Source organism: Aythya ferina (genome assembly GCF_964211825.1).
Source record: "Aythya ferina genome assembly, chromosome: 5".
In the NCBI taxonomy this organism is placed as follows: Eukaryota; Metazoa; Chordata; class Aves; order Anseriformes; family Anatidae; genus Aythya; species Aythya ferina.
This window is the reverse complement of record NC_140301.1, coordinates 33,466,903-33,487,153: the sequence shown is the minus strand read 5'-3', so window position 1 is coordinate 33,487,153 and position 20,251 is coordinate 33,466,903. Positions and strand designations below refer to the sequence as shown.

Here is a 20,251-nt window from a genome sequence, read left to right as displayed (position 1 = left end):
TCATGAGCCTGGGGGGCTGCAGCCTTGCTGGGGGGTGAGGGGACATGTCCCAGGCGAAGGTCTTGGTGCAGGAGAATTGCTGGCATGGGCAGGGCAGGAGCTGTTCCGGCTGCTGCTGCAGGGAGGATGAGGAAGAGGAGGAAGGCTGCACGTGTGTATTTGCACGCGTGAGCTGGAAGGACAGACGGAGCTCTGCGGGGGGCTGGGGGCGCCTGGCTGGGCTGGGGGCCTCCTGCCTTTCTCCTCCTCTTCTGCGCTCTGCTCCGAGGAGCCTTATTCAAACAAATGGTGCAATTACAGGGAATTAAGGGGAGGTGAGGGATTGATGCCAAAACAGAGCCTTCTAATTTCCAACTTCACCGCGTCCTCTGGGTTTCTCTGCATGCCCTCTCCCCCTCTCTCAAGATTTCTCTTCCTCCCAGTAAAATCTTTGGAGGGATGGGGAAGGATGGATGAAGACCAGCCTGGCTGGAGCTGCCCTGGCGGTGGCAGCCCTGCAGCTGGGTCCCCGTGTAGGGGTTGGGGTCCTGTGTGCCTGCCCCTCACTGGGGTCCCACAGCCCCCCCGGGGCTGCAGGCAGCTCCTGCCCCCCGTCCCCTGCTCCCCAGCACCCCCTGCTCGCCTCCCCGGCAGGCACCGCGCTGAGATTATCGTAATGATCCCCGACAAGGCACTATCAGGAATTATGCTGATAAATCTAAACAGACAGCTTATAAAAAAAATAAAAATAAACAAACCACAAGCCCGGGCCCGTAATTTAATACAAGGTTATTAGCCTGGCTGGCAGGGAACAGAGCTCTCTCCTGCTGCAGCCTTGAGTCTCCTCTGCCCCCGGCTCTGCCTGGAGCCTTTGGCCAGGTCCCTGCAACACGGGGGGACCCCAGACCTGCTGGTCCTCGGGTGCTGGGAAGTTTAGGGGAAGGTTTGAAGTGTTTGGGGAGGGGAAGAGCGGCAGAATCAGGATGTGTGGAGGGTGTGGGGACGTGGCCAGAAATAAAAGTGAGAGGTGCAAGGGGGGAGATGGAAGGGGGGTGGCTGCTGGCGAGCAGGGGTGAGGAGTTGTGTCTCAGCACATCCCCGAGGTGTGAGTCCTGCATGTATCCTCGTGGGCACGTTCACAGCCCTGAGATGGGGACAAGGGAGCGGTGGCCTGGCCCCCAGCTGCGGAGGGGCCAGGCTGCAGAAGAGGATGTTTTGGGGGGCTTCCCCCAGGAGCAGCACAGGCTGATTTTGGGGGACTTTCATCCATTAAATCCACACTGAACGTGATGGCAATGAAGCAGCAGTGCCCGGAGGCACACGTTAACAGAAGCATAGCGCTGACCTTCTCGTCAGCCGAGCCATCGCCAGATGTTTTTTCCTTGCTCTGGTTTCTGCACGGTTGCTGCTCTCCCCTGGGTTTCATTCCCTGTGAGCAGGACCGTGGATGGCGTTAATATTAATGGGGCTCGGGGCCAGGCAAACAGCACAAATCCTGCCCAAACGCGGGGGCTGAGCTGGGCTGCCTGGGGTGAGATGCATGGAGCACTCCGCGCCCCTGCAGCGCTGGCGATTGCTCCGAATTGAGGGGAGCCCAGCTTTTTAATAGGGACGTTTAAAGCCGTGGGCGTGTAAAAGCACACTTCTATTAGGCTGTGTGCATGGCACAGGCTGGGCTCTGTCACGCTGCCCAAACCTGAGCTGTGGCTCAGGACCTGCCCGGGCTCCCAGCCGCTGCGCAGGGCATTGCCGCAGCCTGGGGAGCGGCAGCGTGGTGATACAATACAAGGGGAAGCAGCTCCAAGCTGCATTTCCACTCCCCCCCCCACTTATTTTTTTAAATAATAGGTATAAAAGAAGTGATTCAGAAGCACTTTACCCCTTCCATTACCCAGAAAGCAAATAAGAGTTGCAAGAATGGGGACTGCAACACAACAATTATATTGAAATATTCCAAGTCGTGCTTATATGGCGAATGTGACAAAATTGAGTGCAACCTTAAAATAGCAGCAGCGATCTTTTAAAACACAAAAAGCAGATGATTATTGACTGGAGGGATGGCAGCGCACTGGGATGGGAGGCAGGCTGCCGGATTTAACTCTCCCAAGGTGTGTGCGCTCTCTGGGCCGCCCCAAAAGTGGTTTGGATGGGCTCAAGCAAGTGGCTGTGCCCGGTGTTAGAGGGCTAAAATTGTGTGAGATGGCACGTAACGTGGAGATATTGTCTGATCCGGCACCTGCAGAAGGAGCAGGAGTCCACAGCTGGTCAGGGGCACCTGGGGCTGAGCCCCCCTCACTGTCACTGCCTGCTGCCCAGCTCTCTGCCTCTCCATTTCGGGTTCTTTTTTAATTTTTATTTTATTATTATTATTATATTTTCTTAGGGGCTGATAGGCAGATTAGCATTTATCAGCGAGCCGACTACCGGAGGGTTATTAAAAGCCATTTGCAATGTAAATACTTTCATCAGCAGCCACGTTTTCCTTAGACTGGGGTTGACTTTTATGAATATTGAAGATGTCAGGATGGGTCTGCCGGGTTCACGGGAGCGTGGCTGCTGGAGGGCAGGGGCTGGGCTCGCGCTGCGCTGCAGGAGGCAGCCGGGAGCATGAGAGGATCCGTGCGGGGCAAGGGAGAGCCTCTGTGGAAGGACAGGGAGCAAGGCTGTGTGTCTGAGAGCATCTGTACGGGGGGAGAGAAGGGATTTTGCCTGCCTCTAGGCAGATGTGGCTTGGGCTGAGGGCACGGTTTGAGGCAGAGCCCGGTGGAGGCTCACCAACTGGTGGTGGGAGAGCGGGGATTGCTGATGGGCTGTCAGGCAGAGCGAAGCTCGGGGCATGGCCAAGAAAAAAAACAGAGAAGCCGTCCAAAACCAGAGGATGGAAATAAAGGGATGAGGCAGGGATGTGCGAGTGTTTCGAGCAGAGAGATGCAACCACGATTTCTAACCAGAACGTGAGCCTGGGCCTTCAGAGGCTCCACTTCTGCCCAGTGAGAGGGAATAGCGCTGGGAGAAGAGCTAGAAGTTGAAAAGTTTTGTTCTTAATTTGGCTACACGTTTTCATCTCCACGACTGATCAGCTTTGGAGGAAGGCTCCTCGCTGTTCATTACAGCCTTTTGTCTACCCGAGGGGAGCTGCGGTTTCAAACAAGAGCCCAATCAAACCACCCAGCCCCGGTGCCATCAGATTGTCTTCCAGGCAGACATCTCCTCGCTCGGATGAGTCCTCCCGGGGCGCGGCCGTTCTCCTTACACCATTTGGGGCTCGGCATTTGGCTTGGAGAGGCCAAAACCCAGCGGAGGGGCACATCTCCGGCCCGGGAGGGGGGCACAGCCCTGAGAGGCCGCTCTCGGGGGGCAGGAGCCGTGAGAGGGGCCGGGGCAGGAGCTGGGGGGGCTTCGGCTGTGAGCCCCCGGGGGGCTCCGTGCGGGGCGAGCCTCGGGCGCTGTCCGTGGTGCTGCCGGGGCGGCGCCGGAGGGTGGGGAGGGTAAAAAAAGGGGGAAGGTGGGGGGGGGCAGCAGATTTTTTTAGATTTTATTTTATTCTGGGAGGGAGGCAGCAGCGAGGGGATTGGCCGCGGCACCGTGACGCCGCGGTCGCCCCCTCCCCTCGTTGCTCCAAGCCTCCCCCCGACGTGGGGGTGATGCTGGGGAGCTGGGGGGGGCACCGGGCCGAGCCGGCAGAGCCGGGTCCTCCCCCTCCTCCTCCTCCTCATCCTCCTCCTCCTCCTCCTCCTCCTCTTCCCCACGCCCCTCCCCGCCCTCCGCACGGCGCCGCCGGCAGCCGGGAGCCGGGAGGAGCCGGCCGGGGCCATGAGCACCGGAGCCCCCGACGGGGCGGCGGCGAGCTCGGCGCTGCGGGATGGCCGCTGACAACCGCTCGGCGGCGGGCGGCGGAGAGCCCTGGGGGCTGCCCGGTGAGTGGCGGGGGGCAGGGGGCACCCCCGGACCGGGGGGCACCCCGAGGAGGTGGGGGGGTGCAGGGGGGCGTGCTCCCGAGGCGCGCACCCCCGGGCATGGCGCGCACGGGGAGGGGGTCGGGGGGGCTCTCTGACAGCTTTCCTCGGCCACGCAGCCCCCTGCCCCTTCTGGACACCCCGCTGGCTGTCCCATCCCGTCCCGTCCCCCTTGTCCCGTCCCGTCCCGTCCCACAGCAGCCAGGGGCAGCGCTCGCCCCCTTCCTCCCCATCCTGGGCTGCCCCCTGTCCCCATCCCGCTGACATCCCGGCTGGCGGGGGTCGCGCAGCCCCACCCTTCTCCTTGCCAAAATCGTGGCTTTGGCTTCAGACCAGGGGGCCGGTTCTTGGCACTCCTTCAAACCGAAGCAGCGCCGGCTTCTCCTCTCTCTCCCTCTTTAAGCCCCTCCGACTGTGCCACGACCGCGTTTGCCGTCTGGTCCTTGCAGACACTGTTGTTGGAGGGGCTGGAGGGGCACTTCCCCAGCTGGGAAAGAGCCGTCCTGCCTCGTCCTGAGGAGCTGGGCTGTGGGTGTCAGCGCATGGAGGAGCCCTGCTTCGCCCCGGGCACCCGGGGTGACCTCAGAAGGCGGCCGGGTTCCCCCGCGCTGCTGGCAGGGTGAGCAGGGGCTGGCACCCGGCTCCTTGAGCCTGGCCATAGCAAAACACACAAGATGCCAGCGAGCCAGGGCCCAGGCCTCCGGTGAAACATCCCCGGTGGCAGTGCTCGTGCTGAAAGCACAGGTAGCAGCGGGACGTGTGGAGCTGTCACCACCTCGGGGCACTGCCTGCTTCCTAACGCCTGGCCTCGTGTGCTCAGAGCGCCCATAGCCCGGGCTAGGTCCCGTTACGCACCCCAGGACATGCTCCCAGGAGAGCTGAGCGGCTGGCTTCACCCTCACGGACGGGCTAAAAATTAGGGACACGTCCCTGGTGCTCACTTGGCCGGGCTGGAGGCGGGCGGGCAGGGTGGGCTGCAGATGCAGGAAGGCGTCCAGCAAACGCGGTTTGTTCCCCCACGTGAGGGGCATGCCCGTCACCGCAGGTCAGTCTGGTTTCTTTCATCAAAGAGAAATGAACTGCAATGATTAATTAATGCTGCGATGCAATTACTCTGAGTTTGCAGAAGAAGTATGGCTTTTCTCTTTAAACTATCCCCAAGAGGAGCCTATTGATACCAGCTCCTGTCATGGTCGTGCTTGTTGTTGTCGTTGTTTTTTTTTTTCTTGTAACGAACGTGACAGACGTCTCCCCAGCAAAACACAGCCAGAAGCAGGGATGGATGTGGTGAGAGAGGTGCCCAGCACACCTTGGCTTTGGAGCCCCTCTTCCCCCGATGTGCTGGGACGTGGCCGCAGCGGGGCCGGTGGGCACAGCCGGCGGCAGCGGGGAGAGCAGCAGCAGGAGGAGAGGGAAATGGAGGCTGTTCGCAAGGGGCTGCTGCTCGCTGCACAAACAGCTCGTCGTTCCACGTGCGTGCACACACAGCCAGCCCTTCACGTGCACAAACTGCCCCTTGGCACTCAGCGGGGCATTTACCAGAGAAGCAGGCTCTGTCCTTGGCTGGTCGCTGCTGGGTTTGGCACGGGGATATGCCCCTCTTCTCTGGTGATCCGAGGGGGGAGATTTGCTTTGCATTTCAGCATCCTCCCTGGGCTGGCTCTAACGCCAGCTCAGGAAGCCGCAAGGTGGGCACCGGGGCAGCGAGGCAGTGGAAGTCTGAACCGAGCCATTCCCATCCACCTCCCTCCCCTCTTCATCCCCGCTGCTCAGCCTGTGTTAACCCCACAGCCGTGCCAGGACCAGCGGTGGGGATGCTCAGCCCTGAGCCACACCGAGGCCTCTTCAAGCCGGCACACGGTCTGGAGGCACACCAAAGCCCGAGCGGAGCCGCGGCGGCCCCGTGCTGCTCCCGTGACTCAGAGGGGCCGGGAGGGATGCAGGGAGCCGAGCGGCGGCTGTTTGCTCGGCTTCGAGAGCCTGGCAGAGGAGCCCCATCCCGGGTCAGCTGGAGGGGAGGAGCGGCAGCGGGGAGCCTGGCCATTAAAGGCAGGGTGCTGGAAGCGTGGCAGGCTGCCCCGATGCCACGCTGAGCGGGCTCTGCCGCAGCCCCTGCCAGTGGTGCAGCAGCCAGATGCAGGAGACCCAGCTGGAGAAGCAGCCCCTCGATTACCACTATATTCTTAACGTGTTTTACAGCTCCTCGCAGCTTGCAAGGCACCACAGCAGCAGGCATTTGCCCTGCCCAAGCCAGGCCGTGGTGGCACTGGGTGGCACCAAGCTTCGGGCACTGTGAGGAGAGGGGTACTGGGCTCGGGGACAGGCACAAAAATTGCTGAGGTGCTTTGCGATGGGCTGGGTGGGAGCCGGCTGCCACCCGCAGCGTTAAGGGTTAATGGCAAGTTGGTTTGGGTCCAGCAGCGCGGGGCCGATTGGCCTGTGGGAAACTCAAAAGTTTTGGTTGTGCAACACCAAGGGCCGAAAACATCATTTTGTGCAAACACAATGTCCCGTGGCCGGGTCACAGGGCAAATCTCGAGCGGCAGCTCGGCGCCTGGATCCCAAACCCTCCCAGCACCTCCTTGGCGGGGCAGCAGGATCATCCGACTGCTGGGATGGGATGGGACGGGATGGGATGGATGCCTTATGGGGTCAGCACAGGGCAGCTGGGATCCCTGCTCCCCCGCAGTTGCCTTGTTTTCGGTCCCAAGCTGTCCTCGCTGCTCCCTCTCCCCCTGGTCCCTGTCTCTCCTGTAAGCCTCTTATCCGGGCAGCCACTTGTTGCAGCCACCCTCCAGCCCTCTCCCTCCATCCCCTCTCCCCTGCCCTTTTCTACTGTGTTATCCAGGGTTATTTCTGCTGCGCCGCCTCCGAGCAGCTGAGTCCTGCTGAAGCTCCAGCCCAGGGCTACAGAAGAGCGTGAGCATCTCTCTGAGGCAGGCAGCATTAATGCAGCAGGCGCCAGAAGCTCAGCTCTGTCCTGGGCTCCGCAGAGACCCAAGAGCATCCCGACCTCTGTGCGAGTCCTCTGGCAGGCCCGCTTGCTGCCAGACTGACATTTTTGGGGACTTTGGTGCTCCCCCAGCCTCACCATGCAGGGGCAAAAGGAGCCTGGCAGTCCCAGAGGAGCACATCCCGCCGGCCCCTCTGCTCCTGGCTGCTTTCCCACTTGTTTCATCGCCTCCATCGCTCCCCAGGTGTGGAGCAGCCAGGCAGAGCCCCCCGAGGAACCCCCCAGCAGTAGGACCCCTCCTTTACCCGCTCCCCACACATCTCGCTGCATCCCTGGGGTGCCTGCGGCGGGCTCCCAGGACTTCCACGCACTCCAGAGGTGTGAATCTGCCAACCAGAACAGCCCCTTGCTGGATGTAAGCTGCTGCCGTGACTCAGAAACTCATTAGAAGCTATTAGATAACGCAATTAGCACCACAAACTGCCACCCCAGTGAGCAGAGGTAGCCATTCAGCATCCCCTACCCCTCCCCTCTCCCTTCTCCCTTTTGCTGAGGGCTGAGCCCCACATCACAGCCCCAGCTGGTCACGTTGGGCCTAACCCTGTGGCATTTTTAACCTCTGGGTCCTTTGGGTCGTCAGCCTTTAGGTTCATGGCATCAGCGTTAATGGCACGCCAAACCTGGCCGCCCCAAGGCGGGTTGCCCCAACCCCACCTGCAGCCTTGGATGCACCTCATCCCTTCAGCCCCGCTGTGTGGGGAGGGAACACGCTTCCCTGCCTCGAGGACATACTTTTTAGTGGCTCCACGGAGAGGAGAAAGCTGCGAAATTCACTGCAGGCAGCCCCAGGGAGGGAGCAGGCGGCTGAGGATGCTGCAGCTGGTGAAAGCGGGGCCGGGGGCACCTCTGCTGAGCGCTGTGGCCAAGGGACAGTGTGTGCAGGGACAGAAACCAGCCAGTATCTGGGGCTGTGGGCCCTGTGGGCATCAGCCCCAGGAAACCCCACGGGATGTCCTCTGGGCTTTGCCAGGGCTGCATCTCCTCTCCGGCTGTGGTGTGTGGAGGGGATGGGGACCAGGAGGACTGTGAGGAGGGGAGGAACACGCTGCTGGAGGTGCAGGAGGAGAGAGCTGGGCATGGAAGAGGACAGCCCGAAGGCATCCTTTTCTATCGTGCTCCCTCCATCCTACCCAAGGGTGTCCCCATCCCATGGGGGCAGCAGCGGGGCTGCTCCTCGGGGAGGGAAACCCGCCTGGGAGGGCTGGAGCTGCTGCTGGGGAAGGGGACCTTGTGCCACCAGGCAAAGCAAGGCAAGGTGACACTGAGAGGGTGGCAAACACAAAGCACGACCTCTGTCCCCAGTGCCACCACGGTGGCTGAGCTGTGGGCACGATGCACGGCCTGGCTGTGGAGAGGTGGTGGGGTGCAGAGAGCAGCAGGAGGGGAAAGAAAAGCTGCCCGATAGATCGGGGCATGGCAGAAAACAGCCAATATTCATTTTCAAAACACTGGTTGGTCCTTCATCCCGAGGATCCGGTTTCCTCTTTTTTCAATCCAGAAATTTTCAACCTGACCTCTGGGTGGCATCCAAGGACATTTCAGCGGGGCCTCTGCAGCCCTCTCCCTAATGCCCTGTGAGTCGTGCTGCCCGTGTGGTGTGGTGGGATGAGCTGCACTTGTCTTACTTACATATTTTGGATCCATTTGCACACCTGGGACAAGTGCATGGTGGGGCAAAGCCAGTGCTGCTCTATTTTGACAGCCCTTGGTCTACACGAGCAGCCAGCAAGGATAACCGTGCATTATTGGCAAAATCAGCTCCAGGACACCCGGGGTGCTGGGAGCCAGTGCTGCCTCCACCGCTGGCTGCAAGGGGCAAACTTTGCCAGCCACACACCAGCTTGGGCTGCTGCTGGCCTCCATCGGGCCTGTGGTGGCCACCTCCTCTTGGCCTTGCCCCCAGCAGCCCCAGGGCCAAGGCTCAGCAAAAATCATCACAGAAAGTATCGCTGCTTTCTGAGAGATACAGGAGGCAAAGAAGAATATTTGCTCTGGAAGCACGGTGTAATAATAAGCGAGGCTTCATTAGAAAAACAAACATGTTCCTCCTTTCCTTTCTTTCAGCTCTGGAGGGTTTTCCTAAAGCGAGTTTTGGGGCTGGGTGGTGTGTGAGAGGCAGGTCGGATGGGAAGCTCTGCCCAGCCCCTTTGCTTCTCTTCCCCCCTCCACGAAATTCCCCCTTTGTACCAATTTTGGTCCATTGATTTTCTTAAGGGCCACGCTCCTCTCAGCCATTCCCCTGGAGGATTATCCACACGCACTGTGGTTTGGATGGAGGCAGTCTTTCTGCCCATCATCTCCCACACCCACCAGGGCCAGGCTGTGAACCCAGCCAAGACAAATTACCCCCGGATGGCAGCCCTTTCCCCGCCTGCTCCAAAATCAGACACAGCTTTTGGGGAAGGCAGGCCAGGCCGGCGCGCTGTAGGACATGTATGGACGTCTCGGGGTTGAAACCAAGTGTAACTTGCTGTTTTCTGTGTCTCAGATTTCCTCTTCCAGAAGGAGCTGCTTGCTGCCAGAGACACAGGTGAGCACCGCGGGTTGTGGTGTGGCTTTGTGGGGTGTCCTGCCGGTGGGCAGCCCTCCCCGGGGGTTCACAGCCCCCCAGGATGGACACACGGACCCGCAGGTGTGATAACGTTCTCCCTTTCTGTCCCCGCTCCCCTTGCAGACCCCATGCACAACCTCTCTGCGCAGCCCTGGCAGGCGAAGATGGCCAACCTGACCTACGACAACGTCACCCTCAGCAACCGCTCCGAGGTGGCCATCCAGCCTCCCACCAACTACAAGACGGTGGAGATGGTCTTCATCGCCACGGTCACCGGCTCGCTCAGCCTCGTCACCGTGGTGGGCAACATCCTGGTGATGCTGTCCATCAAGGTGAACCGCCAGCTCCAGACCGTCAACAACTACTTCCTCTTCAGCCTGGCCTGCGCGGACCTCATCATCGGGGTCTTCTCCATGAACCTCTACACGGTCTACATCATCAAAGGCTACTGGCCGCTGGGGGCCGTGGTGTGCGACCTGTGGCTGGCCCTGGACTACGTGGTGAGCAACGCCTCGGTCATGAACTTACTCATCATCAGCTTTGACCGCTACTTCTGTGTCACCAAGCCCCTGACGTACCCGGCCAGGAGGACCACCAAGATGGCAGGGCTAATGATTGCGGCTGCGTGGATATTGTCCTTCATTCTCTGGGCCCCTGCCATCTTGTTCTGGCAGTTCATTGTGGGCAAGAGGACAGTCCCCGAGGGGGAATGCTACATCCAGTTCCTCTCCAACCCGGCAGTGACCTTCGGCACAGCCATCGCTGCTTTCTACCTGCCCGTGGTCATCATGACGGTGCTGTACATCCACATCTCCCTGGCCAGCAGGAGCAGGGTGAGGAGGCACAAGCCTGAAAGCAGGAAAGAGAGGAAAGGCAAGTCCCTCAGCTTTTTCAAGGCCCCCCTGATCAAACAGAATAACAACAACTCCCCCAAGAGGGCAGTGGAGGTGAAGGAGGAGGTGAGGAATGGGAAGGTGGACGACCAGCCCTCGGCACAGACAGAGGCCACTGGCCACCAGGAGGAGAAGGAGACCTCCAACGAGTCCAGCACGGTCAGCATGACCCAGACCACAAAAGACAAGACCACAGCGGAAATCTTGCCAGCGGGGCAAGGGCAGAGCCCGTCCCACCCCCGGGTGAACCCAACTTCCAAGTGGTCCAAGATCAAGATCGTCACCAAGCAGACGGGGACCGAGTGCGTCACCGCCATCGAGATCGTCCCGGCCAAGGGAGGTGCCTCTGAGCACAACTCCCTGTCCAACAGCCGCCCGGCCAACGTCGCCAGGAAGTTTGCCAGCATCGCCAGGAGCCAGGTGCGGAAGAAGCGCCAGATGGCAGCCCGGGAGAAGAAGGTCACCCGGACCATATTTGCCATCCTGCTGGCCTTCATACTCACCTGGACTCCATACAACGTCATGGTCCTCATTAACACCTTCTGCCAGACCTGCGTTCCCGAAACAGTGTGGTCCATCGGCTACTGGCTCTGCTACGTCAACAGCACCATCAACCCGGCCTGCTACGCCCTCTGCAACGCCACCTTCAAGAAAACCTTCAAGCATCTCCTCATGTGCCAGTACAGGAACATTGGCACGGCCAGATAAGCTGGCACTCAGGGACCCCTTCAGCCAAGTTACGGCGGGCCTCCCCTTTGTCTCCTTTGCCCCGAGGGGAGACAGAGGTGGGGGGTCCTCTGCTCCCCACTCACAGAAGTGCAGACTGTGAAGTGCTTGCAGGTGATGCCCTTCAACGCTGACGAAGGCCCACGGCACTGCTGGGCTGCAGCTCCTCCAGTCACCCCGGGCCCAGGGACTCGCTGGGGGAGCCAGAGAGAGAGCTGGAGGTGAGATGAGACCAGGAGGGGTGGTTGCCAGGAGCCCTCCCAGCCCTTGAAATGTTGGCCGAAGGGCATCAGTGCTTGTCATCAGACTGGGTGCCTCTTCCGACCACCTCCCAGGCCTCAGAGCTTGTTTGCACGCAGGCGGCCCAACGCCAGATGCTTTCGATAGGCTTGTAGACCATTTATTGCCCGAGACAAAAAGAAACAGGGGGCCAAACTTGCCAGCCGCTTCGGACCAGGCTGGCTTGCGTGTGCTGACAGAAAGCCCTTCTGGCCCATCCAGGCCCTCTCCTGAGGAGGTCAAGGTTGTGCCGTAGCAGCTGTGCCGAGCTCCCCTCCTCCCCCCCAATCTCACATCCTGACCCAGGGACCTGTGGGGAAAGCGTGGGGCACGACCCAGGGACGTGTGGGGAAGGTGTGGGGCACCTGTCCCACTGGTGGTGGCCCGCGTGCACCCCAGGGAGGACGGAGGAGGTGGCCGCTGAGCTTTGTACATGGATGTAACCCCACGGCCGCTGCCGTCGCGGAGTCCTCAGCATGCGGGGTCCCGCCAGCCCCGTCCCAGCCCAAACCCCATCGTGCCAATGCCCCGCTTCTCCCAAGGCCGGGGCGCTGCCGAAATGTGGGGGCACGGCCGTGTCCGTGCGTCTGTCCTGTCCCCAGGGCGACGCCGTGCGACCTGGAGATGGGCTGCCCCGGCTGGGTGGGGACCCCCTCACTGCCTTTAGGATAACCGACATAGCGTGTCACTACAGTGCCCAGCGGGTTGGTTTGGGGTGTTCTGAGAAGTGTGACAACGACGGCTGCCCCCCCCCAGCAAATAAAGACCTCGGACCAGAAACCAAAGGCCATCGGTTGAGGAGTCCATGTGGCGTCACCTGGTTGCTGTCCCCAGCGCCCCGTGGGGATGGTGAGAGCAGACGATGGTCCCTGGGGACCTCCCTGTGGCCACGTTTGCTTTTGTCACAGAAAGAGCATGGGTGGGAGCAGGGGAGAGGGGTGGCAGGCAGCCCAAAGTGCTGTTGAGATGGGGTGCTGGCACAGGGCACGTGTGTGTGGCACCCAGGCCACTGTCCCCAGCCACCCAGTGACTTCTCTGCTTGCTGGTCCTGGGGGGTGCCCCATGCTGGTGCTGGCCCCTCCGGAGGTGTTTGCAGCCTCACCCCGAGTGGAGGATGGATGTGGTGGCTGCAGGGCTGGTTTCCCTTCTTCTGGGGTCCCCACAGGGATGAGAGGCGATTCTGATTCATGGATTTTTTTAAAAAGATTTTTATTGGAAAAGAAACCGAACCCCATTTTCCAAAAGACACAAGAGTGCCCACCTGGTGCTGGTGCTGGTGCTGGCACGGCGCAAGTCGAGGTGACGTGCAGAGGGGACACGGTGGCCACCAGGCTGGTGGCACCTTCCCGAGGTGGGCACGCCTGCTCTTGACTAGAGTAGCGGTTAAACAAGGCATCTCCGTGAAAGGGGAGGTGGTGGGGAGAGGAGAGGGAGGAGGAGGAGGAGGAGGAGGAAGGCTGGAGCATGGCTCGCTGCAGTGGGGAGAGGTGCACATGTCCAGGGGCCGACGAGGACGCCGGCGTCCCGCTCTAGTCCTTCCCCTTGCCCTTCTTTGCTGCAGCCGATGACCATGGGAGACAGGCGTTAGCACGGCCGCTGGCAGACCCCTGCTGCCCCAAAACAGCCCCCCCAGCCCCAAGAGCCACTGCCCGGGGGCGGGTGGGAGGCTGAGGACTCACCTTTGGACTTGGATTTCATCTTGGAGGCACAGGGCTTGCTCACGTAGACGATCTCCTCGCACTGGGCGTTGTACAGGGCTTTCTTCAGGATGCCCGAGCGAGTTTTCATGCCCGTCTGCGCGCTGCACCCTCCCCAGCTCTCAAACTTGTACTTGCAGTCGGCTGCGAGAGGCAAGAGGTGTTACGGACGTGCAGCACCCAGCGCAGCCCCCAGCCACCCCCCGGCCGCCCCCGCACCTCCGAATTTCTTCTTCCAGTTGCAGGGGATCTTGCACTTGAGCTTCTTGCTCTCATCCCCACAGGTCCCCTCGCGGTAGCCCAAGCCGCAGTCCTTGCTGTTGGGGACGCAGGGCCCCCAGCGCCAGTCCTGGCACTCGGAGCCATCCTTCTTCACCTTGTCTGCAAGACAGGGAGCGGGTGGGAGTGGTGGGAGCGTGCCCCGGACCCCCCTGCATCCCCCCAGGCTCCCCCTCACCTTTCTTGGCTTTGCCGGCCTCGGTGGTGACAGCCAGCAGCAGCAGCGCCAGGAGGAGGAGGAGGCCCCGGGGCTGCATCCTGCCTGGGGAAGGAGGGATGGGGGGGACGGTGGGGACCCCGTGCCACACGGCCCCACAGTGCTCAGCGGCTCTCATCCAGCACCAAGGAACGCCGGGGCCAGAGCCTGTGGCTGCCATGGTGCCTTAGCCCGGCTCCCAAGGAATCCGGGGATGGGAGAAACAATCCCAGCAAAAGCAGCCCCCTGCCATGGGGGGGCCGGGGAGCTGAGCCAGCAGATCTCACACACAAGTGCACGCAGTGTGCGAGCTCGCCGGAGCGATTTAGCAGGAGCGCTGCGCCCACTGCTGGCTCTACAGCCCTCAGCACATCGCCCATGCACCAGGCATGTGCACCAGGCGTGTGCATGAGTGTGTGTGTGTGTGTGTGTGTGTGTGTGCACAACGGCAGGGCGAGCCCTTCCTGGCAGCAGCACCGTGGGCTGGGGGATCAATGCCTGCTGGAGAGCGGCGCCCGCGTTAGGCAGGCTCCAGCGCCCTCGCCTCCGTGCGCCCGCCGCTGGCTTCGCTCTGAATGGAGCTGTCAGGGGGGATTACACAGCCCGGCTGGATGAAGGCTGGGAACCGTCCTGCCCAGCACGGCCCTGCTGCCTTCAGAGGGGACGAGGGCTCAGCCCACAAGCCTGATTTCGGAGGGCAGGGCTGGGGCTGAGCTGCTCCTGCCCCGCTTGCTGCAGGGTCCCCTGGGGCGGCGCTGGCACCCGCACGATGCACGGCGTCGCCCGATGCTCGGTGTTTGGTGCTCTGTAACTTCTTCCCTCCGCCACAGAGCACTTCCCTTGGTGTCTGCGCTCTCTGGCACCGTCCCTGCTCAGCCCCCTCCTCAGCCATGGGCGCCCCTGGGTCCCCAAGGCGTGGGGACCCCATGCAGGGTGCGCAGGGACCCTCATCCTCAAGCGATCATGGATAAAAGGCAGGGCAGCTTTCCGCCCGCTTTCCCCTCCTTCCCCCTGCCCGCTGCTCACCCAAGGGCTGTCCCCGCTTCCCCTCCCTGCTCCGGGTGCCCTGACCCTAAACCAGAGCCCAAAACCCCCGGCGATGCTGGGAGAGGCTCCCCAGCACCGGGGCCGAGCTCCTCCTCGGCTGGGCAGCGGGGGGGTGGGCACAGGGGACAGGACCCCTCTGTCCCCACAGCACCAGGACCGGGCACTCTGGGGACAAGGGGGGTTTTCATCCCCCATCCCCCCGACCCCCTCCAGCCGAAGGGAGCACCCAGCGCCCCCCACGCCCCTTCCCCACCCTCGGGCACCCCCGTCCCCTCCCCAAGCGTGTGCGCGGGGGGCTAAGATCCAGCACCCCCCACGCCTCCCCTCTTGCTCCGAGACCCCCGCAGCTGCTCCCTCACCCCATAACCCCCCTTCTCCCGCCCCCCGGGGGATGGGGATGGGGTTTGGGGGGCCGGGGCACCCCGTCGGGGCCGCACTCACCTGGGGCGCGGAGCGGCGCCGCTGCCTTTGTGTGGCGGCCGCGTGCGGAGCCGCCGCGCAGCGCTGCACAGCGGCCCCTGACGTCGGGCTCGGCCGGCAGAGAAAGGTGGGCTCGGCCCCAAATTTTGGCAGGCTCCTCCCCTGTGTGTCCCCCCCCCCCCCTGCCTCTAACCCCCGGGCACGGCCAGGCACAAAAGGGGGCGGCCCCCGGGGTGGAGGGGGCTGGAGGGGGATGCTCAGCCCCGAGGGGGCGGCTCCGAGCCCCCAAATGGGGAGGGGGTCCCCATGTCCCTTGTCGCTTGTTCCTCTGGCCGGGCGCTGTAGGGTGGCTGGACGGGGGGCGAGCTGGTGCTGCTCGCTCTGGGGCTCCGAGCCCCCTTTGGTGATGCCCCTACAACCCCGAGGCTCGATGGGGCAAAGGGACAGCCCCATGTCCCCACCTTGTGCCTCCTTCCCTCTCCTGGTGACTTCTGCCACCCACGGACGGACCCGCCACCATCTCTGTCCCCATGGGAGAGCAGGGGTAGGGGCTGAGCTGAGGCTCCCCTCACGTTACCCATCAGGAGAACGGGGCTGTGATGGGGAGCCAGGCTATTTCCCCCCCCCCGGAGCCAGCAGGAAGGCTGCTGAGAGCAGGGCACTGCTTCCCATGAGCTTTTTCTCTCACTTTCCAAGAGTGCCACACTCAACTTGCACGCTGCGGGCTGGTTGCTGGGAGCTGCAGGGGCAGGAGGGCTGGCAGAGCCCCCGGGGCTGCTGTGGGATCAGTGGGGCACACACACCGGGATGGGTTACGGGGCTGCGATGAGCAAACCAGAGCCACTTCGAGCTGGGAAGAGCTGGCAGCAGGGTGAGCACCGCTGGTTGCCTTCAGCCTGCCCTGGACAGGAGCCAAAGAGCCCCTTGGAGCCCCCAGCGTGGTGCTGCCCAAGGTAGGGCGCAGCTCTGGGCAAAGTCCCCCCCGTTTTCAGATGGGGCCGCGCTCGGTCCCTGCCGGGCCCTTTCTGCGGGATGCAGGGGAAGCGGCTCCTGCGGCTCAAATCAGAAGCAGAAGGCAGCGCTTGCAGAAAGGGGCCTCATACCAAGGGAAGGAGGGAAGGGAAGGAAAGTGAGCGTGACAAACCCAGGTGCATTTCCCCACCACTTTTCTAGGGCTTTTTACCCCCTTAACACCATCACAAGGCAACTCGCAGCGTGCTGGCGGCACGTTTTCCACCCCCAGCACAAAAAGCCTGCTCCTTGGGGCACCGTGACTGCACGCTGCAGCGGTGCCAGCGCGGGGACGTGGCTACGTGTGAGGGGAAAGCTCCTCGCTGGGACGTGGGTGAGGCGAGAGCACCGCCGGCACAGGCGGCGATTTACACAGCCCTCACTCCGGGCTGGCAGGGTCCCCGTGGGCGCTCACACACACCCCATGCGTGCTGCCCACACCGGGAACTGCTCCTCTCCCCCACCATAAACCCGACACCGGGGCGGCTGGAAAACCCATTGCCATGGTTACTGGCAGCCCTCGCTGCGGAGACGCGGGCTGAGCGCCAGCAGGCCGGCACCGCGCGCGGCTGGGCCCCGGGCAGGGCCTGGCACCCGCGGGTCCCTCTGGCAGCTCCCGGGCTGCAGCCAGAGGGAGGGGGGCTTTGTGGGGCAGGGACGATGTGGTGGGGACGGAGAAGGGGCCGTGGTGGTGCCAGGCAGGCGGCCAGGCTGCCTTGTGAAGCTGACTTGAAGGTATGGGCCCGCAGCCCGCGCCTGCCTCCAGCTCCCTCGCTGGGCCCGGCGGGCTCGATTACCTCCCCTCTGCGAAGGGAGCTCTGCGGGAGGGATGGTGTTGGCCACAGGCATCCCGACGCGTCAGCGGCTGGGCTGGAGGCAGAAGCCTTCCTAATCCCCTCCTTTTGTAACCAGATAGCAGTCCTCCTGCTGCGGCTAATCCCCAACCTCGCAATGCTGCCCCAGTGCCCGGCGCTGGAAGCAGGAGCCCCCCTGCGAGGCTGGGGATGGACGGGAAGGCAGACTCGTCCCCCGTGGAGCAGGGGGACAGCTTGCCACAAAGAAGGGCCCTGCAGGAGGTGCTGGAGGTGGGATGCTGCTGCTGTAACCCATCAAGAGCTGTGCAGCTGCTAAAGGGCAAGGCGTGATCATGGGACTGCTGCCTCCCGGGGGCCCAGAGCAGCGTGAGCAGGGCAGGGGCAGGAGCTGGCAGCTCCTGGCACACTTCTCAGCTCTCCTGCATCACTTGGTGGGTCTTCTCCCTGTTCCACGCGATGCTGAATAGCGATGGGATGTGGGACAGAAGACCTGGGGTCAGACCTCACTCAGTGCCAGCTGTCACCCACGTCATCCCCACTGCAGCAGCAATTAAAGGAGGGAGGAATTAAAACATCCAACTCTTTATTTCAATGGCAAGAAACAACAACATCCAAACAGTCAAAGTTGAAAAGCAACAGGAGCGCAGGCTCATGCCAGGCCCTGGGCCTGCTAGAGCCGGCACCCTTACAGAGTTACAAAAATACAGTCCTACGACAGCATCTGGGAAACACAGAACCAGGTATTGCACAGATCCCCTGCCCTCCGTGGGCAGGGCTACAAACACCCCCTCCGCCTCTGCCTAAGAAACCAGCCAGACGTGGAATTGCACAGCAACTCGGCTCACGCGCGCAGGGGCCCGGCGGGGAGGGGGACAGTGTGTCTCTGAACTACCTGTACAAAAACTAAAGGGACATACAAAACTGGGGAGGAAGGGGGAAGCTGGGGCTGTAAATGCCCCCAGACCAGGCTGGGAGGCAGCAGCTTGCACCTTTGAGAAGATGACAGTGCCTTGTCCGTCTGCAGCCAGCGAGCAGCACTGGTGGGAACTCCTGGCACTGCTGGAGCATCACGGTCAGGACAAGGATATTGACTGCTGATTCTGCTGCTGAACCCCAACACCAGCCTCACGCACTGCCCTGGCCCAGCTTCCCCCCATACTCGAGGGTAACTCTGCCCCCCAACCTGAAGCCTGAACAGCATTGTGGTTCTCTGTGGTATCGTGACACGTTCTTTCTTTTTGGTATTGGTGCTGTGGGGGGATGCAGAGGGTGTCAGCCGGCACCGTGCAGCAGCCACAGCTGGGTGTGAGCGCACGGTGGGGCTGCCCCAGCCTCCTCTCCTGGTACTCAACCTGCCAGCAGCAACCTGCACCTGACTGAACACACCAAGCAGATCCACAACGCACTCAGCTGCCTGCTCTCCTCCCCTGCTGCCACCTCTGCATCCCAGAGACTGCTGCTGCTGCTGCAAAAGCTGCTGCAGGGGCTGCTCTGCTACCCCTGGGCTCACAGCTGCTGCAGGGCAGACGGTGCCTCGTGCCCCATGGCAGGTGGTACCCAAAATGCCAGCCCAGCACATGCGGGACTCAGGGCCGGGGTCCCCGATGCTTCCTACGCATCCAAACCCCTCGTTCTGCTAAAACCCTGGAGGTAGGCTGGCCGCCTGCCCAGGGAGCTTGTGTCTGGGCAGGGCAGCCTCCCAGGTTTTCCCTGCGAAGTCCTGGGTCCCGTTTGCGGGGCTGGCAGAAGTCATGCTCAGAGGATGCACACCCACAGGCTGGGGGCGCGGGGGGAATCCCTGAGAGCAGCACAGACCCCAGCACCAAAGGCACCCAGGAGGGCAGCGGCTGCCAGGCTTCCAGCTGTGCTAGTCCCAGGAGCCCTGAGGAAGGGGTGAGTGGGTGCACGTCCCCTAATGCCAGGGACCTTCCTCCTGCCACAGAGAGCTGGGGCAGTCCCAAAGCAGCAGGAGGGACGAGGACTCAGAGGCCACAAGTCGCAGAGCTTCCCTCGGGGCAAGGTTTTAGGCTCACAGCCCCTGTGCAGGCAACGCTGCTGCCTGCCTGCACCTCCCGTGGCTGCTGGGGAGGAGAGGAGGTAGGGGCCGTGAACCGAGTGAAGCGGCTAATGGGGGGCACTGCCGGCAGGGAGAGGGCTGAGCAGGGACATCCCACCTGGGTCACAGCTGAGGACCTGCCGGGGGCACTGGCAGCGTTCCCCTGTGCAAAGGTGACGGGCGGCTCCATCCCTGCCGGCCCCAGTGGGGTTTGGGAAGGAGCCCATCCAGAGCGGGGAACGTGGTGGATGAGAGGCAAAGGGGGACACACAAAGAGCCGGGCTTCAAGTCCCAAATACCCACTGTCCTCAAACAGAGTCCCAGCCCAGCCTGGAGCAGAGCTCTGCTGTCTCCATCTCCTCCTCCGAGGCTGACACCCAGGGAGGGCTGGGCCAGACTCACAGCTCTGCCAGGTGCCGTCCTCTTCTCGTCCTGCCCGAGCTGGCTTGGGCTAAGGCACGCTGAGCACTACACAGCTGTCTCCTGGTCCTCCCGCTGGATCATCTGGTAGTGCTGTCGGTTCTCGAGGTAGGCAGCCAGGTCAGGGTCATTGGCTTTCTCTGCCCTGTGCTTGGGCGTGTCTCCCTGCAGGGGGGAGGCAACACGTCAGCACAAGGAGCACGGCCTAAAGGCAGTCTTGTGAGCCCTCCTGGCACCCTGAGGTTCCCCCGTTAAAAAGGGGGCTCTGGATGGGCCCTGCAGCCCCACAGCCAAGCCCTGAGGCAGGCAGCACCCACTGCCCGTGTGCCTGCTACAGGGCAAAAGCGAGCTCCCGAGGAGCCCAGCTGAGCCGCGGGGCTGGAAGCCATCCCAAAAAGGGCCACGCGCCCTACGTGCGGGACAGGACCAGGACCAGTCCCACCTCCACCAGCCCCGCAGAGGAGACAAAGGCTGCTCCCCGTGACCTGCTCTTCCCCGGCACTGCGCAGGCAGGCAGGAGAGGGTGAGGAATGAGGGGTATGTCTGGGGAATGCCCGGGAATACCAACCCCCCTTCCCTCTCGCAGCCTCACCAGCGCTCCCGCTCCCGGAGGAGGCTCACATTTCACCAGCTTATTGCAGCCATCTGGACTGTGTCCACTAATGAACTCCCGCACTCCATAAAAAGCAAATCTGTTAACAGCTCGCCGCTACGTCTCCTCTCCCCCTCCCTCCCCCTGCTCCTCGCTCCTTCTCGTTAAGCGCCTGGGCTCTGCGGTGCTGAACAAACCCTCTGCTGAGAAAGGCCACAGAAACCTGGCACACTGCCGCTGCCATTGAAAAGCGGCCCCCGGAGGGAAGCACGGCTTGCCCAGCTCGTCCCGCGGCGCACAGCAGGGCACGGGGGGCTGCAG

At 62.4% G+C, this 20,251-nt stretch overlaps 3 protein-coding genes across 7 annotated transcripts in view; 1 reads left to right on the top strand and 2 right to left on the bottom strand.

Annotated features, from left to right (window-relative positions):
- Positions 1-3,618: 3,618 nt before the first annotated feature.
- On the top strand, positions 3,619-12,176 carry CHRM4 (cholinergic receptor muscarinic 4). Its single transcript, XM_084520270.1, has 3 exons — positions 3,619-3,896; positions 9,437-9,478; positions 9,623-12,176. The coding sequence occupies exons 1-3, from the start codon at positions 3,842-3,844 to the stop codon at positions 11,098-11,100; spliced, it is 1,575 nt and encodes a 524-aa protein (XP_084376396.1). The 5' UTR covers positions 3,619-3,841; the 3' UTR covers positions 11,101-12,176.
- Positions 12,177-12,589: 413 nt separating this feature from the next.
- Positions 12,590-15,159, bottom strand: MDK (midkine). 2 transcript variants are annotated; one of them, XM_084519509.1, is made up of 5 exons: positions 15,058-15,159; positions 13,552-13,635; positions 13,314-13,475; positions 13,077-13,238; positions 12,590-12,952 (listed from the first exon to the last, which is right to left on the bottom strand). In XM_084519509.1, exons 2-5 carry the CDS (start codon positions 13,628-13,630, stop codon positions 12,927-12,929), a joined length of 429 nt encoding a protein of 142 aa, XP_084375635.1. In that variant the 5' UTR covers positions 13,631-13,635; positions 15,058-15,159; the 3' UTR covers positions 12,590-12,926. The 2 variants fall into 2 exon arrangements, with proteins under 2 accessions (XP_084375635.1, XP_084375636.1); XM_084519510.1 differs by having other exon boundaries at positions 13,552-13,631.
- A 2,269-nt stretch (positions 15,160-17,428) lies between these two features.
- DGKZ (diacylglycerol kinase zeta) overlaps positions 17,429-20,251 on the bottom strand; it is a 41,603-nt gene continuing 38,780 nt past the window's right edge. For all 4 annotated transcript variants that reach the window (XM_084522385.1, XM_084522384.1, XM_084522382.1 and 1 more), the window contains one exon: positions 17,429-19,503. In XM_084522385.1, the coding sequence (XP_084378511.1) occupies positions 19,387-19,503 (117 nt within the window). In that variant the 3' untranslated portion in view covers positions 17,429-19,386. The remainder of the gene's footprint in view (positions 19,504-20,251) is intronic.

Coding starts and splice junctions, on each gene's coding strand:
- CHRM4 (XM_084520270.1), top strand. CDS start 3,842: ATGGCCGCTGACAACCGCTCGGCGGCGGGCGGCGGAGAGCCCTGGGGG. Junction 3,897..9,436: donor AGAGCCCTGGGGGCTGCCCG/GTGAGTGGCGGG, acceptor TCTGTGTCTCAG/ATTTCCTCTTCCAGAAGGAG. Junction 9,479..9,622: donor GCTTGCTGCCAGAGACACAG/GTGAGCACCGCG, acceptor CTCCCCTTGCAG/ACCCCATGCACAACCTCTCT.
- MDK (XM_084519509.1), bottom strand. CDS start 13,630: ATGCAGCCCCGGGGCCTCCTCCTCCTCCTGGCGCTGCTGCTGCTGGCT. Junction 13,476..13,551: donor GGCCGGCAAAGCCAAGAAAG/GTGAGGGGGAGC, acceptor CCTGTCTTGCAG/ACAAGGTGAAGAAGGATGGC. Junction 12,953..13,076: donor GATGAAATCCAAGTCCAAAG/GTGAGTCCTCAG, acceptor CATCGGCTGCAG/CAAAGAAGGGCAAGGGGAAG.